The 24,613-nt window shown below is 42.2% G+C and overlaps 1 protein-coding gene and 2 pseudogenes across 1 annotated transcript in view; 1 reads left to right on the top strand and 2 right to left on the bottom strand.

The window, feature by feature from the left end:
* The window catches only part of ASXL2 (ASXL transcriptional regulator 2), a 145,650-nt gene that overhangs the window by 103,492 nt on the left and 17,545 nt on the right, over positions 1-24,613 (bottom strand). The window contains exons 2-3 of the mRNA XM_063696014.1: positions 4,911-4,993; positions 4,736-4,738 (exon numbers count right to left, since the gene is read on the bottom strand). Coding sequence (XP_063552084.1) covers positions 4,736-4,738; positions 4,911-4,993 — 86 coding nt within the window. The remainder of the gene's footprint in view (positions 1-4,735; positions 4,739-4,910; positions 4,994-24,613) is intronic.
* LOC115933586 (uncharacterized) lies at positions 18,397-18,497 on the top strand (annotated as a pseudogene).
* LOC129531530 (beta-enolase-like) lies at positions 19,855-21,996 on the bottom strand (annotated as a pseudogene).

Here is a 24,613-nt window from a genome sequence, read left to right as displayed (position 1 = left end):
TAGGTATCTCATGTAACTGGAGTCATATATTTGTCTTTTTGGGTCTGGCTTACTTCACTTAGCATAATGTTTTCAAGGTTCATCCATATTGTAGCATGTATCAGAATTTTATATCTTCTTAAGACTGAATAATATTCCATTGTATGCATATACCTTATTTTGTTTATTCATTAATCTGTTCATAAATATTTCAGTTGTTACCACTTTAATAAATTTTAAAATCAAACAAAAATGGTATTGAATAATCTAGGCAAAATTCTTCAAAATCTGGGAGCCAAAGGAAAAATATAAAGGGAGTAGAGCTCAAAGTCATGTATTGAGGTCCGAGGAATGAAAATAAAACAGTAAGTAGTCACACACCTTTAAGAAGCATAGTACGTGTTTCATTCTGTAATCTTTCTAAAAACTTTTAAGAGTATGAGACTACCAGCCAGGCATGCTGGCTCACGCCTGTTATCCCAGCACTTTGGGAGGCCAAGGCAGGAGGATCACCTGAGTCCAAGAGTTTGAGACCGGCCTGGGCAACACGGCGAAACCCTTGCCTCTACAAAAAATACGAAAATTAGCTGGGCATGGTGGCACATACACCTCTCAACCCAGCTACTTAGTAGGCTGAGGTCATGGGACTGCTTGATCCCAAAAGGACAAGGCTGCATTAAGCTGAGATTGCACCACTGCACTCCAGCCTGGGTGACAGAGTGAGACCCTGCCGCAGAGAAAAAAGTACCATTTGACACATCACGGCAGCAAGAGAATAATCTATAATTATATATGAATATGATCTTCCAACTAATAATACCTCATATATTCATTAACAAGTAGGTTTTAAATACTTGTTATGCATCATATGCTGAGGAGTGGGGAAAGATAATGTCACTGCCTCTGGAGCTACCTTAACGCAAGGTACAGAGAAATTGTATGTTTTTTTACAACCACAAACATATATAATTTCAAACCTTAGTGCTATAAACAACACAGAACATGCCAGGCACAGTGGTTCATGCCTGTAATCCCTGTACTTTGGGAGGCCGAGGAGGGCAGATCATTTGAGGTCAGGAGTTCAAGACCAGCCTGGCCAACTTGGTGAAACCCTGTCTCTACTAAAAATACAAAAATTAGCTTTGGGAGACCGAGGAGGGTGGATCACGAGGTCAGGAAATCGAGACCATCCTGGCTAACACAGTGAAACCCCATCTCTACTACAAATACAAAAAATTAGCCGGGTGTGGTGGCAGGCACCTGTAGTCCCAGCTACTCGGGAGGCTGAGGCAGGAGAATGGCGTGAACCCGGGAGGCAGAGCTTGCAGTGAGCTGAGATGGCATCACTGCACTCCAGCCTGGAGGACAGAGCGAGACTCTGTCTCAAAAAAAAAAAAAAAAAAAAAAAAAATTAGCCAGGCATGGTGGCACGTGCCTGTAGACCCAACTACTCGGGAGGCTGAGGCAGGAAAATCACTTGAACCCGGGAGAAAGAGGTTGCAATGAGCCGAGATCGCGCCACTGCACTCCAGCCTGGGTGACAAGAGCAAAACTCTGTCTCAAAAAAAAAAAGAAAAGAACACAGAACACTACAACAAACTAAAATAAGAAGATATGATCAAGACCAGTAAGTCAACCAAAACTGTCTCTGAAAAAGAGGTATCCAAATGGAGACCTAAAAGACTTAACTGTCCAATAGGTGAGCGAAAGCACATTCCCTGCTAAGGGTGGTCAGCATGTACTGCTTTGTTGTGCTGTAACTGCATTACCACAACATAGTTTAACCAGGAAAAGCTACTTTCAATTGTCACTATGTAAACCAGAAGCTATCTGATGATTCACACTTTACTACCTTTTGAAAAAAAACTCTTCCATTTTTTCCTGCTGTTTTTGTTTGTTTTTAATAATCTTTATTTATTTACTATTCCTGCTTGCTCCCTGGAAATGATCATGGTAAGTTTAAAGTCCCAGAGCCTTACTATGTTACAGCTGGATGATACTGACATTAAGACCTCCTGGCCTCAAGTGATCTGCCTGCCTCGGCCTCCCAAAGTGCTGGGATTACAGGCATAAGCCACTGCGCCCAGCCCACAAAAGGTACTTTTAAAAGCTAATTCTTCAAGTGTGTGTATATACAGATAGATAGATAGATATATGTATATATCTATATATATGCATGTATGTGTATGCGCATGTGCGTGTGTGTGTGTGTGTGTGTGTGTGTGTGTGTGTATATGCATATGTTTTTTTTTTTTGGTTTTTTTTTTTTTTGAGACAGAGTCTCGCTCTGTTGCCCAGGCTGGAGTGCACTGGTGCAATCTCAGCTCACTGCAACCTCCACCACCCACGTTCCAGCTATTCTCCTGCATCAGCCATCCAAGTAGCTGGGATTACACGCATGCATCACCACACCTGGCTAATTTTTTTTTTTTAAATAGAGACAGGGTTTTGGCTGGGCACGGTTGCTCACGCCTGTAATCCCAGCACTTTGGGAGGCCAAGGCGGGCGGATCACAAGGTCAGGAGATCAAGACCATCTTGGCTAACACAGTGAAACCACGTCTCTAATAAAAATACAAAAAACATTAGCCAGGCATGGTGGCAGGTGCCTGTAGTCCCAGCTACTCGGGAGGCTAAGGCAGGAGAATGGCGTGAACCTGGGAGGCGGAGACTGCAGTGAGCCAAGATGGCGCCACTGCACTCCAGCCTGGGCGACACAGAGAGACTTTGTCTCAAAAAAAAAAAAAAAAAAAATAGAGACGGGGTTTTACCATGTTGCCCCGGCTGGTCTCAAATTCCCGACCTCAGGTGATCCGCCTGCCTCGGCCTCCCAAAGTGCTGGGATTACAGGCGTGAGCCATTGCACCTGGCCTTCAAATGCATTTTAGTGTTTTAATTTTAAAATGTTTACACTCAATTTTTCAGGGATGTGTTATATAAAGTAAGGTAAACTAATATATTTTACTTTTTCATACCAATGAAGCAAACCTAACTTATTTCAACCTACTGAAGTTTGACTATAAATCAAAAAAGAATTTAAACTGCTTTAGAAAGGGAGAGCAAATAAAAAAACTCAACTAGAATTTCACGTCAAAGAAAAGAAAATGAGTGCCCATAGTCCCAGCTTCAGGAGGCAGAGATGAGAGAATCACTTAAGGCCAGGAGTTGAAGGCTGCAGTACACCACGATCATGGCTGTGAACAGCCACTGCACTCAAGGCTGGGCAACATAATGAGACTCCATCTCTTAAAAAAAAAAAAAAAAAGAAAGAAAGAAAGAAAGAAAAAATGAGAAATAAAATCTAGAACATGCAATGGCTATTCATCAAGAAATACACTGTCCATTTACAAATATTTGGGCATAGCTTACTGTTTCTCAATGGGAACACTATTGGCACCTGAGATGAAAAACTATTCAATGTGAAGCAACGTCCAGCACAATGCAAATTTAGCATTCCTGTTACCTGCCCACTAAATGCCATTGTGTTCCCCTACCCCAATCACTGTGATACTCAAAAACAGTCCCCCAAAATTCTAAACTCTTTCTCCAAGAGTGTTACACAATGCCACCTATAGTTGAAAACCAGTAGTTTGAAAGCACTGCAAACTTTTCCTATCTTAATGAAAATCTAACATAGACTCCCAAATTTCTGTCTTAATATACAGAGCATACTTAATATAATTTTAACATTTCTTGATGATAGAGAGTCTTGATTAAGAACATTGACTATTGGCCAGGCATGGTGACTCATGCCTGTAATTCTAGCACTTTGGGAGGACAAAGCAGGCAGATTGCCTGAGCTCAGGAGTCCGAGAACAGCCTGGGCAAAATGGTGAACCCTGTCTCTACTAAAAGTACAAAAATTAGGCATGGTGGTGCGTGTCTGTAATCCCAGCTACTCAGGAGGCCGAGGCAGGAGAAATGCTTGAACCTGGGAGGCAGAGTTGCAGTGAGCCAAGATCATGCCACTGCACTCCAGCCTGGGTGACAAAGTCAGACTCTGTCTCAAAAAACAAACAAACAAAAAAAACAAACAAAAAAACACACACACACATTGACTATTAAGTATTACTGTAATTTTTTTTTTTTTTTTTTTTTTTACAAGACTGCTTCTTGCTCTGTCACCAAGGCTGGGGTACAATAGCACCTTCTTAGCACTCTGCAGCCTCGAACTCCTGGACTCAAGCAATCCTCCACCTCAGCCTCCCAAATACTATAGGAGCACACCACCACATCTAGTTAATACAATTTTTCGTAGAGATGAGGTTTCACTATGTTGGCCAGGCTGGTCTCAAACTCCTGGCCTTGAGCAATCCTCCCACCTCAGCCTCCCAAACAGCTGCGATCACAAGCATGAGCCACCATGCCTGGCCTGCTACTGTAATATAATAAGGTTCTTAGAAATTAAAGTCTGTGTTATCTTTGATCCTGTACTAATGGCCCAAGTCTATTATATTTGAACATGTTAAGACTATTATTTGACATATATACTGCTTTACAGTTCTTTTTCATTTTATCCTTTTTAGCCAGCATTATTTCTTCTGGGACTATCTGTCTACCTCTAGGACTCTCCCTGTATGAGAGTAATTTTTATCACTAATGACCAAGTTTATTAAATCAAAAAGCCTAAAGTGACAGATGAAGGCTTGAAGATGGCTCCAGGTCTTCCTAAAAATTAAAGTGCATGGGCTTAAAGATAGCTACCCTCTAAGAATTGGTTTTAAAACCTTCTGGTTTAAAACCTTCTGGTTTAAAACCTTCTGGTTTTAAAACTATGTAATGACTTAAAAAATGCCAAAGATCTGACATCTGATCAGAACAAAGCATTTATTATTAAGTAATTAATCTTCAGGACTAAAGTATACTATTATATACTACCAAATACTCTGATCAAGTATTATAATTATTACTAAAAATATTTAAATAACTCACCTGATTTCTTTTAGTCCTTCTCTCTGGATAACTTGAAGAATTTCTTTATGACTCATGGGTGTATTGGGGTATTTTTCTAAGACCTGAAAAACAAGTATATAATAATAAATTATTTCTTATTTCAAGTTCTTATTATAATTCTATATATAATTATATTTCTTATAATTATGTCTTAAAAGCTAAAATTAATAACCCAATTATTCACTACTAATACATATGCAATTGTTTACTTTCTCCCTCCATTCCCACATCCCTTCACTACCTGTGACCTACTGCAAGCACATTAAGATTATCCATTTCCTGGTAAATGTATAGCAAAGCCTACTAAATCACAGGTGCACAATAAATTCTTAACCAAAACAAGTAAACAATATGATTATAATAAAATTAAAGTAATATCTGTGTTCTGGTTCTGGTAAAGACAGAGTAGGCAAAGTCCATTCTGTCTCTCCCACTGAATGCAACTAAAAACCTGGACAGAATGCATGAAGCAGCTATTTGAGGACTCCGAAAATGGTAGCAGGTGGCCTGGCCTGGGGAGGAAAGCACAACTAGCAGTACCACACTAGTCCAGCAGTGAGTTTCCTGATTTTGTTTCCCTCTGGTAGCTCCCCTGAGCCTGGACTTAAAGGCAGCCCAAAACCCGGAACTGCAGACTAAGTGCAGGCAGAAAGTGCTCCAAGAGAAAAATATTTTTTGGTCTGAGGCACAGTAAAGAGGGCATTTCTAAAGGTTGGATAGAGGGAGAGAAAATTATCTGGGTTTTTCCCCCCTTTCCTTTTTCTCCGCCCTTGCCCCAGGCAATCGCATGGGAGCAGCTGTGGTAATACCAGCAGTGGCTAACCTTGCAAGGGGTCCTACAAGTATGGGAGGAATTCCCATGATTCATCTTGGCCAGGTACAGTGGTTCATGCCTGTAATCTCGGCACTTTTTGGAAGGCCGAGGCGGACAGATGACTCTTGAGGTCAGGAGTTCAAGACCAGCCTGGCCAATATGGTGAAACCCCATCTCTACTGAAAATACAAAAATTAGTCAGGCGTGGTGGTGAGTGCCTGTAATCCCAGCTACTCAGGAGGCTGAGGCAGGAGAATCACTTGAACCTGGGAGACAGAGGTTGCAGTGAGCTAAGATCATGCCACTGCACTCCATCCTGGGCAACAGAGCGAGACTCCATCTCAAAAAAAGAAAAAAAAAAATTGGCAGGGCATGGTGGTGCTCGCCTATAATTTTAGCTACTCCGGAGGCTGAGATGTGAGAATAGCTTGAACCTGGGAGGCAGAGGTTGCAGTAAGCCGAGATTGTGCCCCTGCACTACGGCCTGGGCAACAGAGCCTGTCTCAAAAATAGAAATAATGTCTAATATACAATTCAAACTTACTCAACACAGGAAGAGTAAGGAAATCAGCAACTCACAAGACAAAAGACAAGCTATATACAACAATAAGCCCAAAGTGACACAGATGTTGGAATTATCAGACAAAAGTAGCTGTTATAACTATGCTTCAAGATGTCTGGTGAATATTCCTGAAACAAATAGCTAAGAGTCTCAACAGATATATATGTATATTTCATATATGTTTTATTTTGTTGTTTACACTTACATTTATATATGAAACAAAAATACAATAACCAGTAATATTTCCAAACATAATAAAGCAAGATAAGTGGCGCCAAAATTCAAATCCAAGTCTTGCACCACTATAGCATGCTGTGTCCTGTGTTTGTAACTATTTTCTCATTTGGTCAGTCGTAAAACCCAACACATATTTCTGTATATCATCTTCCTTGATCTCTCTGCTACATCTGACATTATTAAACTGTTCCCTTCGCAGACATCACCTCCTAGACTTTTCTTTTTCCCCAAAATATTTTTCTCAGTTTTCTTTGTAGATGTCTTTTTCTATGCCCATCCCTCAAATATTTTATAAACATCCATTTACCCCTTTTACTTTTCACTCCACCAAAATTTCCCTTAATAACATTAACCACACCAAGCTTTCACCACTCACGTTTTGATGAATGAAGCGGCAGTCTGTTAAAAAACTATTAAAAACTTGTAAAACTTGGATATCCCACATGCATTTCAAACTTTAGATGTCCAAAGTTAAACTTACTGCCTTCATCCAAGTTAAGGCCCATACAGAAAACTTTTATTTATTTATTGTTTATATACTAAAAATGTATTAAAGTACCAAAAATAAACAAAAATATACCATGGACCTGGACAAACAGTTCACAAAAGGGTTAATATAACTGGATCACACCCATATGAAAAAGCATTTGCACACTGAAGTACTTACGGATGAAATCATATGATGTCTGGGACTTCAAAAAATATACAAGAAGTTGCAGGTTTAAATATAGCAAGATTGGCCATAAATTGATAATTATAGAAGGTAAATTATAAACACAAAGATATTCACTATATTATTGTCCACTTTTGTGTACATATTCAATATCCTATAAAAATTTATGAAGCAAATGAAATACAATTATTTGACTTTACTAGCAATCAAATATAATACATTTTAATGTGGGTTTTTTCCTGCCAATTTAAATGGCAAAAACATGGCAATAATAAACACCATGAAATGGCTATGTATGCACACATACATCTGTCCAAGGAGCCAGAAAACTGAAATTAATAAATATTTCTAGAGTGTCATTTCTCTGGCATATCAAATCTTAACTGAAAGGGGACTATTAAATCATTATCAGAATGAGCCACACTCAGAACTGAAAATATTTATATTATCCATGTTAATGGTAAAAATTAATACTTTCTAATATATTCTGCAAAACAAGGAATTAAGTTATTTTAATATTTTAATGGGTTTTAAACATCATGAGATGTTAAGCTATTAGAAGTGGAGACCGGCTGGGCACGGTGGCTCACACCTGTAATCCCAGCACTTTGGGAGGCCGAGATGGGTGGATCACAAGGTCAGGAGATTGAGACCATCCTGGCTAACATGGTAAAACCCTGCCTCTACTAAAAATACAAAAAAATTAGCCGGGCGTGGTGGCGGACGCCTGTAGTCCCTGCTACTTGGGAGGCTGAGGCAGGGAAATGGCATGAACCCTGGAGACGGAGCTTGCAGTGAGCCGAGATTGGGCCACTGCACTCCAGCCTGGGTGACAAGAGGAAGACTCCATCTCAAAAATAAACAAACAAATAAATAAATAAATAGAAGTGGAGACCAAAAATTATGTCTTTTTAGTAAGGATTTCACTGATTTCCAAGATGTTCTGTACTTTAATCAAACACAGTAAACCAGTTGGTTAAAACCACTTAAGGAGGCCGGGCACCGTGACTCAGGCCTGTAATCCCAGTACTTTCGGAGGCCAAGACATGCAGATCACCGGAAGTCAAGAGTTCAAGACCAGCCTGGCCAATGTGGTGAAACACCGTCTCTACTAAAAATACAAAAATTAACTGGGCATGGTGGCAGGTGCCTGTAGTCCCGGCTACTACGGAGGCTGAGGCAGGAAAACCGTTTGGACCAGGAGGCGGAGGTTGCAGTGAGCTGAGATCACACCATTGTGCTCCAACCTGGATGACAAGAGCGAAACTCCGTCTCAAAAAAAAAAAAAAAAATTTACATATATATATATATATATATGGAATATTTATTTTCTTTTAAAAAAATGTTTATCACAGTTTCCTTTAAATGCTAGGCATTTAGAATTAGTTTTTTTTAGGCCAGGAATGGTGGCTCACACCTGTAATCCCAGCACTTTGGGAGGCCAAGGAGGGCAGATCACTTGAGGCCAGAAGTTCAAGACCAGCCTGGCCAACATGGAGATTCCCTGCCTCTGGTAAAAACACACACAAAAAGTTAGCTGGGTGTGGTGGTGGCTGGGCGCCTGTAATCCCAGTTACTCAGGAGGCTGGTTCAAGAATTCAAGAATCACTTGAACCCAGGAGGCAGAGGCTACAGTGAGCCGAGACAGCGCCACTGTACTCTAGCCTGGATGAAAGAGTGAGACTCTGACTCAAAAAAAAAAAAAAAAATTTTTTTTTGTTGTCTTTTTTGAGACAGGGTCTCACTGTATTGCCCAGGCTGGAGCACAGTGGTGCAATCACAGCTCACTGCAACCTCCGCCTCCCAGGCTCAAGCTATCCTCCCATCTCAGTCTCTGGAGTAGCTAGGACTATAGGCATATGCCACCACACCTGGCTAATTTTTGTATTTTTTTGTAGAGACAGGGTTTTGCCATGTTGCCCAGGCCGGTCTCAAACTCCTGGGTTTTTGTACTTTTTGTAGAGATGGGGTTTTGCCATGTTGTCCAGGCTGGTCTCAAATTCCTGGGCTCAACATTCCACCTGCCTCAGCCTCCCAAAGTGCCAGGATTACAGATGTGAGCTACCATGCCTGGCCTAAAATTAGTTTTAATTTAGAAAAGTATTACACTAAATTTTTTCAGACTACTTAAAGCTATAGTTTTGGGGAGAAAGAAAAATGTTTTTCAATTAAAGACTTAAATATTACACTTTTAAAACTTTTTATTATGGAAATCTAAAAACATTCACCAAATGAGAGAGAACATTACAATGAACCACCACATACCCATCACCCATTTTCAACAATTATCAACACATGGCCTATCTTGTTTCCTCCATACCTTCAGACACCCTCCGTCCACAAACTCGGTTATTCTGAAGCAAGCCTCAGACATTTCATTCATTATTATTGTAGTATATATCTCTAAAAATAAGGACTAAAATTTTTTTTTTACACCTCAGAAAATGACTATAATTCCTTAATATCAAATTATTTAGTCAATGTCCCAAATTTACAGGGAAAAACCACTTTTTTTAAACAGTTGGTTTGTTCAAATCAATAGACCCACATATACTGCGTTTGGCTAACACATGTCTTGAAGTATCTTTTAATCTATGGGTTTCTCTCACTTTTTCTTCCAATTTACTTACAGAAAAAACTAGTAAACTGTATTGTAGTTACACACATTCTGTATTTTGCTAATCGTATGGTCCTCTGTCCCTTGCATTTCCTGAAAATTAGAATCGAAATCTAGAGGCTTGCTCAGATTCAGATTTTATTTTAGCAAGAAAACTTCATAGGCTTATGGTATACTTCCTACCACACCACATCAGAACACACAAAACATCTATGATCTCTTTTTTGAGATGCTAAGATATATCAGTGGGATAGATGTGGTCTATCTGATCCACTTATTATAAAGTTTCCCATCAGCATTTCAATCTAATTGTTTTAGCAGCCACCGATGATCACTATCTCCATCATTTTATTTAGGGGCTGGAAAGTGCTGATAGTCTATCGTTCCTTTTTCATTTATAAGCCAGAGTCCTTCTAAAAATAGATGCTTTCCACTATTTGGTTACCCGAGGTACAATTCATATTAAAAAAGCAGGATAAGGCTGCATGCGGTGGCTCACGCCTGTAATCCCAGCAGGCCAAGGCGGGTGGATCACCTGAGGTCAGGAGTTTGAGACCAGCCTGGCCAACATGGTGAAACCTCATCTCTACTAAAACTACAAAAATTAGCCAGGTGTGGGGGCGCATGCCTGTAATCCTAGCTACTCCGAAGGCTGAGGCAGGAGGCAGGAGGCACGAGAATCACTTGAACCCGGGAGGCGAAAGTTGCAGTGAGCCAACATTGTGCCACTGCACTCCAGCCTGGGCAACAAGAGCAAAACTCCTTCTCCAAAAAAAAAAAAAAAAAAAAGAAAGAAAGAAAAGGGCAGGATAAGTAACTTATTTTTGTATTTACTGTTTTCAGAATAATTAGCGGGTTTTCTGGCATGCTCCAAAGGTGATTTGGTTTCTGTTTCAAATACCACTATTAATATGAGTATCATTTTATAAAGCAGCATTATGGATTTAAATATATTTTTGTGCTTTAATTACTGTATTTCCTCACTTGTGAATTGGCTATTCATTGGCTATTGTCCACTTATATACCATTTGTGAGAGCTCTCTAATTTAAATATATTGAAACATTTACTGTCACATTTACTACAAACCCTTTCTTCCAGTTTATTCTTCATCTTTTTTATCACTATTGATTTTCCATTAAAGTTTTTATTAATTTTATGTATTGTAACTGACTGGTCTTTTCTTTCTATTTCTTTAAGCATGTTTACACTTAAATGTAGCTTCCCTCCCTTTGATAGCTTAATACTTTTTCTGTATTCGTTTACATTTAACTCTTATAATTCACATAAGAAAAAGTGCATGGGCCGGGCTCAGTCATGACCAGCCTGGCCAACATGATCGAACCCTGGTTCTACTAAAAATACAAAAATTAGCTGGGTGTGGTGGCACACGCCTGTTATCCCAGCTACTCGGGAGGCTGAGGCACGAGAATCGCTTGAGCCTGGGAGGTGGGGGTTGCCATGAGCCGAGATCGTGCCACTGGACTCCAGCCTCGGTGACAGAGTGAGACTCTGCCTCCCCCACCAAAAAAAGAAAGAAAATGTGCATGGATAGAAATGAGAAGAATGTGCAGACACACTAGGAAAAAACCAAGAGGGAGACAATGAGGGAAAAAAACCCTTTCTTGGCCACATGTATTACTGAGCAAACATGCTGTATGAACCATTACATTATCTTACCACAAGCGGAAATGACTACAGTAGTTTTGCAAAACTGTTAGCTTACGTTAACCACAGGAGGGCAGTGTTTATCAAACAAACCTCATTCCACTGAACTGCTCATGGAACTTTAAAGTACAATTTTTAGAAACTACTTTATGACAATATGAATAACCACTCAGAATAACTAAAATCAACACTACGTAGATTTAAAGCTAGATTTTTAAAGGGTGCTTAATATATTTACTTCTTAGCTTGTGGATTCCCAATTCAGTTAATAAAAAGGATTTAAAAATTATATTTTCTAACACTCAAGAATAACTGAGTTGCCTCTAAGATTCAAGTTTGATTCTAGCCTAAATAACGGGAATATTTCAATTATTATTACATTATGAGTTCATTCCAGATATACAGATGTGCAGAGTCTGAATTTTGTATAATCTATATGACTGCTACATTTTAAATGTCCAAATAAGTAACACAGTGATCTTTATATAAAGTTCTATCAGTGTTAAAAGGCTCATTTACTGCCCAAAAGCTTTTATTAGAGTAACTTGTGCCATACCAGTAAATCAGATCAGCCAATATAGAGTGAGAAGAGATGAGGGCTTCTGCTATAGAACAATATATCAACGTTTAAGAGCCAGAGAAGAAAAACTAGGAAATAAACTAAATGACCAGAGAGATGAGAAGAAAACCAGAAAACACTGGTGTTTCAGAAAAGACAAAAGTATTCTAAGGTTTAGGTGGTCAACAATGTCAAATGCTGCCTAGAAGCTGAGATAACAACAGAAATGTATCCCCTGTATTTGTCAACAAAGGGATGTTTAATTAGCTTTGTAAATTCGGATTCCACTTAATGCGGAGGGAAGAAATCAGATGTGAGGGGATTTAGCACTGACTGGGAGTCTAAAGGTAGTAATAGGGGATTAAAACAACTCTTTCTAGGACAATAAAGGAAACAGAACATGTGGAATTGAGGAATAATTGTTTTGTCAAATGAAGTTTCACTGAACCAGGATAAGGGAGACCCAAATATCCCTGCATATCCCATCTTCCCCCTTTCCACCATGAGTGGCAAGTAATTTCACATACGGTTTTTGACAAATCCCTCATTATTTGAGCTTGAGGTACTAGTTCCGATTTGACACTCAAGAACAAAATGAATTCAGAGGATGTGGTTTCCCTCAGCTACCAAACTCACTATACACTCACTCACCTGAGTTCAGGAGCTCAACACATGAGAGTAACAAGGAACACATGGCAGTTAGACAGAAATGTGATCTAACAGAGCCTTTGGAGGAAAGAGGGAAAAAGTCCTTACCTGGCTGTTTAGCAGTTATCTATTGATCACTACCTGTGTCCTGAGATGCACTTTTCTGTTCAGCTTCTGTCACACTAGACTCTCGTGGTTCACTCTACTCTACCTCTCTACTAGCAACTTCCTCATTCTCCATAGTCTTTTAATGTTGGTCTTCTTCAGGATTCTTTTCTCCTCAGTGTCTACTCTCCTTGGACATTTTCATCCTCCCATGGCTTCAAAAATAGCCATGCTCCTATAGCAGCACCGTATACATCCCCAGTACTGCTTATCACAGTGCACCAGTTTTTTGTTTTTGAGACAGGGACTCACTCTGTCGCCCAAGGTGGCATGCAGTTTTATAGCTGGAGTACATGATCATAGCTCACTGCAGCCTCGAACTCCTGGGCTCAAGCAATCCTCCTGCCTCAGCCTCCCAAGTAGCTAGGACTACAAGCGTGAACCACCATGCCCAGCCTTATTCATCCAGTATTACTAGTGCCTATTATATGACCGATCTAAAACACTTAATGGTTGGCTGATGGAATTAGGAACAAATGTGGCAAGATTAGCTTCAGACACTAGTAAAAATGCCTCTTTTTAAAAAAGGATAAAAGGTGAGGGAAAATGCAAATAAATTTACAGATTTGGGCGCAGAAACTTGAGTGTAAAAGTAGCTGAGAATACTTAAATACCAAACCTATACAGAGAGGCACCTACAGATATACAGAGAAGATTACAGAAGCTGACTTTGTAAGCTCATGGGCATAGTTTACCGAGGGGTCCCTCAATTCTGAACAGCTCTATCAAGTCACTTGGGTTTAGTCTTTCCTAGCTTGGATTCTTTTAATTATCCAAAAAGTCTGGAGGTTATACACACTCCCTAGTTCAAGAAAAAAAGCTCTCAACCAAACTCTCTTCAAACTCTGAAGAGTTAATAACACTAACAGTTAATACTTATCTAGCATTTAACTGCCAAGCACTATTCTAAGTGATTTAGATAAATTAGCTTATTTAACCTTTACAATAAACCTATGAGGTAGATACTATCAGCCCATTTTTTTTCAGATGTGAAAACTGAAGTGCAGAGAAATTAAATAACTTGCCTAAGGTTTTGTCAGCTAATTAATGAAAAGAGCCACTGCTGCTGCTGAGTTGTCCAACTTGTCATCAGCAGAATCCAACTCTCAGAACCCTGTTATAATTCCTCAAAAAGAAGAGCCAACCATTTCGGTGGCTCTGAAGGTGACAGCAATTTGTAGCTTAACCTAGTAGGTGCTCCTCGGTGCTTCCACATCTAATGATAAAAGGCAAGTACAGCATATGGCAAAGGCATGATATGGAAAAGAGAAATAGGGGCTTAGACTCCTCAGGAATGATGGCTTCAGGCAAGCAACCTTGATCAGCTGCAGTCTGGCCATGAGTGACGGAAATCTAGACTAGGCAGTGGCAGAAGGAGATGATGAATATTAATACGGCCTTGGAACCAGCTACTGCAGCAGAGACTATGACCTATTCCACTAATCCTCTATAGTAAGCCATTTTAAGAGACTGCTGCTAGTGTCTGTCTTGAGGAGTTGATGTCAAGAACAGGCTTACTGTAGAGCACAAGCCATTAAGAAACACATCCAAATAGAAACTTTCAGTGTCCTGCAACACACATATCCCTCAAGAACCTCCTCAGCTCTGGCAGACAGTGCCGCTCACACACTGCCAGCATGCCACCTTCGCTCATGCTGCTCTGTATCTGACATACCTTCCCTACTCCTTTTGACAGATACCTCAAAGTTTATCTATCACTCAACAAAATAGCAAAGATTTTTAAACTGGTAATATTAAATTCTTCAAGAGTTGAATCAGACAGGCACATACACACTAAACAGTGGAGGGGGTAAAATGATACACCTTTATAGATAGTAATTTGGTAACAGGCCAGGCGCAGTGGCTCACATCTGTAATCCCAGCACTTCTTGGGAGGCCGAGGTGGGTGGATTGCTTTGAGCCCAGGAGTTAGAGACCAGCCTGGGAAACATGGTGAAACTCTATCCCTACTAAAAATATAAAAATTAAGCTCATACCTGTAATCTCAGCACTTTGGACGGCCAAGGCGGGCAGATTCCCTGAGGTCAGGAGTTCGAGACCAGCCTGGCCAACATGCCAAAACCCCATCTCTACTAAAAACACAAAAATGAGCTGGGTGTGGTGGTGCATGCCTGTAATCTCAACTTGGGAAGCTGAGGCAGGAGAATCACTTGAACCCAGGAGGTGGAGGTTGCAGTGAGCTGAGATCATGCCACTGCACTCCAGGCTGGGCGACAGAGTGAGACTCTTTGTCTCAAATAAATAAATAAAAATATAAAAATTAGCCGGGCATGCTGGCACACACCTGTGGTCCCAGCTACTCAAGAGGCTGAGTGGGAGGACTGCTTGATCCCGGGAGGCAGAGGTTGCAGTGAGCCGAGATCATGCCACTACACTCTAGCCTGGGTGACAGAGTGAGACCCTGTCTCAAAAAAAGAAAAAAAAATTGGTATTAACTTCAAGAGCCTTTCAAAGAGTGACACCCTCTTCCCCAGTAACCCTTCTTCTATCAAAGCAAAGTAATAGAAATACATGAGGCCTAGGCACAAAAGTGTTACTGCAGTATTATTTGTAACAAAGTTATAAAAATAATCTAAATAATACCGAATACTAAGATAATCAAGTAATTTAACTCCCCTTCCAAAAAGATCCTTAGTACATGAGCAAAAAGAGAGCACAGCCCTCTTTATCTTTGTGCTCCTCAAATTAGACAATACCCAAAACGTAAGAGAAACCCAATAAATTATTCCTAAATTGAAAATATATTATGTTGTTATTAAAAATGCTTTTAAGTAGCGTTTCCAAAGATAAGGAAATGCTTATGAATGCAAAATTGAATACACAATAAGATTTTGATTAAATTTTAAAAAGACAAGATTAGAAATAAATATACAAATATTAATAACATGACGTTAGATCAGAGTGTTAATTTATAATTCAGGCCCACAGTATAAACAGGCTTCAGGATTCCATGAACCCCTTTGGACTTAGATATAGTATTTAGCGTTTATATCTTTTTCTGGGGAGAAGATCCAAAGTTTTCATCAAGTTCCAAAGGGACGGTGGGCGCCTGTAGTCCCAGCTACTTGGGAGGCTGAGGCAGGAGAATCGCTTGAACCCGGGAGGCGGAGGTTGCAGTGAGCTGAGATCCCGCCATTGCACTCCAGCCTGGGCAACAAGAGTGAAAGTCTCAAAAAAAAAAAACACAAAAACAAACAAACAAACAAACAAAGAAGAAAACCTCAAAAACCAGAAAGTGTCCCAACTTACTTTCTGATTAAAATGCAAGAAAAGCTCTCCCACCCCCTCCCCCTCCCCTTCTCCCCACAGTCTCCCTCTCCCTCTTTCCACGGTCTCCCTCTGATGCCGAGCCGAAGCTGGACTGTACTGCTGCCATCTCGGCTCAATGCAACCTCCTTGCCTGATTCTCCTGCCTCAGCCTGCCGAGTGCCTGTGACTGCAGGCGCGCGCCGCCACGCCTGACTGGTTTTCGTATTTTTTTGGTGGAGACGGGGTTTCGCTGTGTTGGCCGGGCTGGTCTCCAGCTCCTAACCGTGAGTGATCCGCCAGCCTCGGCCTCCCGAGGTGCCGGGATTGCAGACGGAGTCTCGTTCACTCAGTACTCAATGGTGCCCAGGCTAGAGTGCAGTGGCGTGATCTCGGCTCACTACAACCTCCACCTCCCAGCAGCCTGCCTTGGCCTCCCAAAGTGCCGAGATTGCAGCCTCTGCCCGGCTGCCACCCCGTCTGGGAAGTGAGGAGTGTCTCTGCCTGGCCGCCCATCGTCTGGGATGTGAGGAGCCCCTCTGCCTGGCTGCCCAGTCTGGGAAGTGAGGAGCGCCTCTTCCCGGCCGCCATCCCATCTAGGAAGTGAGGAGCGTCTCTGCCCGGCCGCCCATCATCTGAGATGTGGGGAGCGCCTCTGCCCCGCCGCCCTGTCTGGGATGTGAGAAGCGCCTCTGCCCAGCCGCGACCCCATCTGGGAGGTGAGGAGCATCTCTGCCCGGCCGCCCCGTCTGAGAAGTGAGGAGACCCTCCGCCCGGCAGCCACCCAGTCTGAGAAGTGAGGAGCCCCTCCGCCCAGTAGCCACCCCGTCTGGGAAGTGAGGAGCATCTCCGCCCGGCAGCCACCCCGTCCTGGAGGGAGGTGGGGGGTCAGCCCCCGCCCGGCCAGCTGCCCCGTCCGGGAGGTGGGGGGCGCCTCTGCCCGGCCGCCCCTTCTGGGAAGTGAGGAGCCCCTCTGCCCGGCCACCACCCCGTCTGGGAGGTGTACCCAACAGCTCATTGAGAACGGGCCATGATGACAATGGCGGTTTTGTGGAATAGAAAAGGGGGAAAGGTGGGGAAAAGATGGAGAAATCGGATGGTTGCTGTGTCTGTGTAGAAAGAAGTAGACATGGGAGACTTCATTTTGTTCTGTACTAAGAAAAATTCTTCTGCCTTGTGATCCTGTTGATCTATGACCTTACCCCCAACCCTGTGCTCTCTGAAACATGTGCTGTGTCCACTCAGGGTTAAATGGATTAAGGGCGGTGCAAGATGTGCTTTGTTAAACAGATGCTTGAAGGCAGCATGCTCGCTAAGAGTCATCACCACTCCCTAATCTCAAGTACCCAGGGACACAAACACTGCGGAAGGCCGCAGACCGGGTCCTCTGCCTAGGAAAACCAGAGACCTTTGTTCACTTGTTTATCTGCTGACTTTCCCTCCACTATTGTCCTATGACCCTGCCAAATCCCCCTCTGCAAGAAACACCCAAGAATAATCAACAAAAAAGAAAAAAAAGAAAAAAGAAAAAAAAAATGCAAGAAAAGCGGCGGGGTGCGTGGCTCACGCCTGTAATCCCAGCACTTTGGGAGAGAGCAGTGGGCGGATCACCTGAGGTCAGCAGTTAGAGACCAGCCTGGCCAACATGGTGAAACCTAGTGTCTACTAAAAGTACAAAAATTACCCAGGCGTGGTGGCACACGCTTGTAGTCCCAGCTACTCGGGAGGCTGAGGCATGAGAATCACTTGAACCTAGGAGGAGGAGGTTGCAGTGAGCTGAAATTGCGCCACTGCACTCCAGCCTGGGTGACAGTGCGAGACTCTGTCTCAAAAAAAAAAAAAAAAAAAAAGGCAAGAAAACCATAAATCCCTTATAAATCATTTTTCATCTCTACCCCTAAAAAGTCTTGGATCAAGAAGGAAATCACAATTATGATATCTACCTAAGAGAAGTAAAAGAAAGGTATAATTATGGAAAAGGAAACAATTTATTATTTGTAGATGTCTTTCTGATACTCTTAAAATAATTGATCTTTTTACTATTGTTGATTTGAACAAATATCTAAGCACCTACTACAGCTGCATTTCCTAATAAGTCATCCAAAATACGGCTGTACTACGACTACCCAAACTTATACTCTACTATCCTCAATATATTAGCTCCACAAGATTAAGTTAGTCCAATTCCAAGGTCCCTCAAAAATAATTCTCACATATGCCTTTGGTAATGACGCTATCCTGTTAAAATGCCATTTTTGTGCTCCCTTCTGCAGCACACATACTAAGAACATGAAGAGAAGATCAGCATGGCCCCTGCACAAGGATGACATGCAAATTCATGAAGAATTTTGTATTTTTTAAAAATAATAAAAATTTAAAAAATAAAATGCCGTTTTCTCCCCAAACCCATTATCAATGCATAATCTTTTTTAAGGGTCCAGAATGACAGCTATAAAGACCGTTCTAAGAGAAAGGCATAATTTTTACTGTTAGTTGCTGTGGGTCCATGGACTCCATAAAGCCTAAGGTAGATTTGTTTTTAGGAGTTTACCTACCATTCAACATTCTTCTGCTAAAAAGGCCCTGATTTCCTTTTGGAGATCCATCCCCTACTCCATTCTCAATCCATACAGTGGAAAGCAACACTAGCAGTAACACATGAAACCCAATTAGCACTTCCCATCCTCTTGACCACAGTAAATAATTTACTAATGGGAAGAAGTCTGACGTCAAGGGTAAAGGGCAGAATAAGAGAAAAATTAAAACTTTGTTCACTCCAGCAACCACTGCAGTTAAATCTCCATGACGTGAGGCTAAAGCTAACAGCTTTCTTGCTCCACACAGAGTTTGAGGATCAAATTAACACCCCAAACAAAAAGAGACAGAAACAAGGCTGGGCGCGGTGGCTCACACCTGTAATCCCAGCACTTTGGGAGGCCGAGGCGGGCAGATCACGAGGTCAGATCGAGACCACCCCAGCTAACACGGTGAGACCCCCGTCGCTACTAAAAATACAAAAAATTAGCTGGGCGTGGTGGCGGGTGCCTGTAGTCCCAGCTACTCGCGAGGCTGAGGCAGGGAATGGCATGAACCTGGGAGGAAGAGGTTGCAGTGAGCCGAGATCACGCCACTGCACTCCAGCCTGGGCGACGGAGCGAGACTCCGTCTCAAAAAAAAAAAAAAGAGAGAGACAGAAACACAATCTTGATAATGCATTTATTTATTTATTTATTTAGAGACAGAGTCTTGCTCTGTTGGCCAGGCTGCAGTGCAGTGGCGTGATCTCAGCTCACCACAGCCTCTGTCTCCCGGGTTCAAGCAATTCTCTGACCTCAGCCTCCCGAGTAGCTGGGATTACAGGCATGCACCACCATACCTAATTTTTGTTTTTTGTTTTTTGAGACGGAGTCTCACTTTGTCACCAGGCTGGAGTGCAGCGGTGCAATCTCAGCTCACTGCAACCTCCGCCTCCTGGGTTCAAGCAATTATCCTGCCTCAGCCTCCCAAGTAGCTGGGACTACAGGCGCGTACCACCACGCCCAGCTAATTTTTGTATTTTTATTAGAGATGGGGTTTCACCATGTCGGCCAGGCTGGTCTCAAACTCCTAACCTCAGGTGATCCGCCCACCTCAGCCTCCCAAAGTGCTGGGATTACAGGCATGAGCCACTGCTCACCTGGCCTATACCTTTTTTTTTTTTTTTTTTTGACACCAGTGTTTATTTCAGGAAGCAGGTCTGGAAGACCTGGGTCTGTCCAGTGGAGTCCTGGAGTCTCCAGCTTCTCACCTGGCCTTCGGGTTACGGAACTTGTATTCAGCAAAGACAGCCTTGTCCCCAAGAGCCTCCTCGATCCTCAAATGAGTTGGTTGTATTTGGCCAGATGCTCCAAGGGGTAGGGGGCGCCAGTCTTGATCTGTCCTGTGCAGAGCCCCACCACAAGGTCAGCAATGAAAATGTCCTCAGTCTCCCCAGAGTGGTGGCTCACCATCAACCCTCAGCCATTAGAGTGAGCCAGTCTGCATACCTGGATCGATTCAGTCACCGAGCCGATCTGGTTGACCTTCAGCAGCAGACAGCTGCAGACCTTCTTCTCAAAGGACTGGGCAATCCTCTTGGGGTTGGTGACTGTCAGGTCATCCCCCACAATCTGGATGTCCACCCCTGAGAGGAACGAGGTCCAAGTGGCCCAGTCATTCTGGTCAAAGGGGTCCTCGACGGAGACGAGTCTAGGTGGCAGTGTCCTATACCTCATTTTTAATACTACATAGGCTACAAGTTCTAGAATAATGCCAAATAACAGTAATGATAGCAAGTTTCTTCATCACATGTCTAATTTTTTCATATACTTGTATCTAGCAGTTTATCATCATTGTGTTATTGGCTGTTAGTTTGATTTTGGAGGGGGGCGGTGGGGGGGAGATGGGCAGCTTTTCTCAATAAAGCAATTCAAAAAACAAGGCTCTTTCCAATATGTGGTAAGCCATGTGGTGAGCCATGTGGTGAGCCATGGAGTTCTTCTGTATCCAACCCGAAAAGAGAACACATAGAAAAAGCACACCCTATTCTTGAGTACCTTGGCTAGGAAGTGACACGTATTACTTCTGCTCACATTCTACTGCAAAAATAGTCACTTGGCACTATCTAGACACAAGAGAGTCTAGGAAATAAAATCTTTGTCTGGGTAGCTGGGACAAGGATTGTACCTATATGTACCCATCTCTGCATATAGTTTTCATCATTGACCTAGTAATTTAATGAATCAATAATTTTCTAATAACAAAGTAGCTTTGCATTCGTGGAATAAACTTCCAATTAATCACAGAGCTACACTGGCTACCTCATCATTCCTAGACTAAGGCAGGCACTCTCCTGCTTCAGAATCTTTGCACCATCTACTCCACCAATGTAGAATGCTCTTTTCCTGGATGTATGCAAAGCTTCACTGCCTTCATATGTTTGGTCAAATGTCAACTTCTCAGTGAAGCATTCCCTGACTATCCTATTTAAATTACGAACTACTTCAAAACCAGCCCAGCATTCCCCAGTCATCCAGCTTTCACTTTCCCCACAGCACTTACCACTAACATACTATATACTGTAATTTACTTATTTACCATGTTGTCCATCTTTCACCCCTACCTACAAATCTGTTAAATTCCATGCAGGCAGGGATTTTTATTTTACTTTATTTTATTTATTTTTGAGACAGAGTCTCTCTCTATCACCCAGGCTGGAGTGCAGCGGCGTGGTCTCAACTCACTGCAATCTCTACCTCCTGGGTTCAAGCAGTTCTGTAGGCAGGGATTTTATTTTTCCTCATTTGTTCACTGCTACATCCACAGATCCTAGAGCAGTGCCTGGCATATAGTTAAGTGCTCAATAAATATTTAACCACATTCAATGCTGAATACAATGAATCTCCACATATATGACACTGAGACTTAGTGTTTGCAAATTGATCCTACCCTAAGCGAACCTAAGACAATTACCAAAGAACTGCTCCCTCCATTAGCTTACAGATATGAACAACTGATTCTTTTAAATTGATAATATTTATAATATTTCCCTTGGTCTCTGCCTAAATCTCTTATCCTATATAGCGAAAGCCAGAAAAGGTTTCAGAACAAAATGACAAAATGGCCTCTCCATCACAAACCGGGTATATTAGTTTGGTGCCTTCCTTTACTCCATAGCGGCCATGTCCTCCTCATCTCCATTGTGTTTACATTTCAAAAAAAAAAAAATTTTTTTTTGGACAGGCACAATGGCTCACGCCTGTAATCCCAGCACTTTGGGAGGCTGAGGTGGGCGGATCATGAAGTCAAGAGATGGAGACCATTCTGGCCAACATGGTGAAACCCCATCTCTACTAAAAATACAAAAATTAGCCAGGTCTGGTAGTACATACCTGTACTCCCAGCTACTCAGGAGGCTGAGGCAGGAGAATTGCTTGAACCCAGGAGGCGGAGGCTGCAGTGAGCTGAGATCACGCCACTGCACTCCAGCCTGGCGACAGAGCGAGACTCCGCCTCAAAAAAAAAAAAAATTTTAAAGCCTAATATAAAGAGGGAAATGGATAAAGGGAAGAAATGGTGACAAATAAAGTGAACATAAGTAGAAATCTAATTTTTTTTTTTTTTTGGAGATGGAGTCTCGCTCTTTATTGCTCAGGCTGGAGTGCAATGGTGTGATCTCGGCTCACTGGAACCTCCGTCTCCTGGGTTCAAGCGATTCTCCTGTCTCAGCCTCCCGAGTAGCTGGGATTACAGGCGCCTGCCACCACACCCAGCTAATTTTTGTATTTTTAGTAGAGACGGGGTTTCACCATGTTGGCCAGGCTGGTCTCAAAACTCCTGACCTCAGGTGATCTGCCTGCCTTGGCCTCCTGAAGTGCTGGGATTACAGGTGTGAGCCACCACGCCTGGCCTTTTCTTTTTGAGACAGGGTTTTGCTATGTTGCCCAGACTGGTCTTGAATTGCTAGGCTCAAGTGATTCTCCCACCCTAGCCTCCCAAGTAGCTGGGACTGCAGGCACACACCACCACACCCAGCTAAGAAATCTGAATTTTACATGAAAAACCTCAGACTGAAATATATATTTAATTACTTATATTTTATACTTTTCTAACCATTTAAGGCAATATTATTTAATTATAGCTGAACTTCCAAGCTGTCTTATAACTTTTAAGCAAAAAGTGTTACCCTTAAAATATATCCCTTATGTGGCAAAACTAGTGATTTCATACATTGCTGGTGGCATTACAAATAGGTATATACCTTAAATAAAGCAACGTATCAAAGAAGCAAATTACAAGTAACCATATTTCCAATCTCTCCGAAAGAAATACCTCAAAATATAGGGATGAGTTCCAATTCTTAAAATGGACTAAGCATATTCCACCCTGTCACTCCCACTGAATGTAGCTATACAACCTGGACAAAACGCAGAGAGGAGCTAAAGACTGCAAAGTAAACAGACTTTTCTTAAGCTCACATGGAATATTCACCAAGATAGACTGCATTCTGAGCCATAAAACACACCTTAACAAATTAAAAGAAACAAATCATACATGTCTGTTCTCAGACTACAGTGGAATTTAACCAGAAATCATTAAGATAGTTGGAAAACCCCTAAATATTTGGAAACTAAACAGCACACTTCTAAATAACACATGGGTCAAATAAGAAATCTCAAAGTAAGTTTAAAATATTTTGCCGGGCACAGCAGCTCACCTCTAATCCCAGCACTATGGAAGGCCAAGGTGTGCAGATTGCTTGAGTTCAGGAGTTTGAGACCAGCCTAGGCAATACAGCAAAACATTGTCTCTTAAAAATAAAATTTAAAAATGCTCAGGCATGGTGGCTCACACCTGTAATCCCAGCACTTTGGGAGGCCGAGGCGGCCGGATCACCTGAGGTCAGGAGTACTGACCAACATGGAGAAACCCCATCTCTACTAAAAATACAAAATTAGCCGGGCATGGTAGCGCATGCCTGTAATCCCAGCTACTTCGGAGGCTGAGGCAGGAGAATCACTTGAACCCGGGAGGCAGAGGTTGCAGTGGGCCGAGGTCGCGCCACTGCACTCCAGCCTGGGCAACAAGAGCGAAACTCCACCTCAAAAATAAAAAAAAATTGAAACAAATAAAAAAATATATATAACATCAAAGCTTGTGGGATATAGCAAAAGCAGTGCTTAGAGGGAAATTTAAAGACTGAATGCATGTATTAGAAAAAGAGATCTGGCTGGGTGGGGTGGCTCACGCCTGTAATCCCAGCACTTTGGGAAGCCAAGGAGGGTGAATATGAGGTCAGGAGTTCCGGACCAGCCTGGCCAACATGGTGAAACCCTGTACCTACTAAAAATACAAAAATGCCGGGCGTGGTGGCACATGCCTGTAATGGTAGCTACTCAAGAGGCTGAGGCAAGAGAATTGCTTGAACCTGGATGGCAGAGGTTGCAGTGATCCGAGATCATGCCACTGCACTCCAGCCTGGGCGACAGAGAGAGACTCCATCTCAGAGGGAAAAAAAAGAAGATCTATGCTGGGTGTGGTAGCTCATGCCTGTAATCCCAGCACTTTGGGAGGCCAAGGCTGGTGATCACTTGAGCTCAGGAGTTCGAGACCAGCCTGGGCTACATGGCAAAATCCCATCCCTACAAAAAATACAAAAATTAATTGGGCATGGTGGTGCATGCTTGTAGTCCCAGCTACTTGGGAGGCTGAGGTGGGAGGATTGCTTGAGCCCAGGAGGCAGAGTTTGCAGTGAGCTGAGATCACACCACTGCACTCCAGCCTGGGCGACAGAGAGCTAGACCCTGCCTCCAAAAAAACAAAACACAAAAAGAACTAAAATCAAAACTTAAGCTTCCATTTTTAAAAACTAGAAAAGCAAATTAAATCCAAAGTAACAAATAAGAAAATAAAAATTACAACAGAAAACAATGAAATTGAAAACAAGAAATCAATAC

The sequence above is a fragment of the Gorilla gorilla genome, chromosome 12, assembly GCF_029281585.2.
Source record: "Gorilla gorilla gorilla isolate KB3781 chromosome 12, NHGRI_mGorGor1-v2.1_pri, whole genome shotgun sequence".
Classification (NCBI taxonomy): domain Eukaryota; kingdom Metazoa; phylum Chordata; class Mammalia; order Primates; family Hominidae; genus Gorilla; species Gorilla gorilla.
This window is presented reverse-complemented; position numbering and strand designations above follow the sequence as displayed.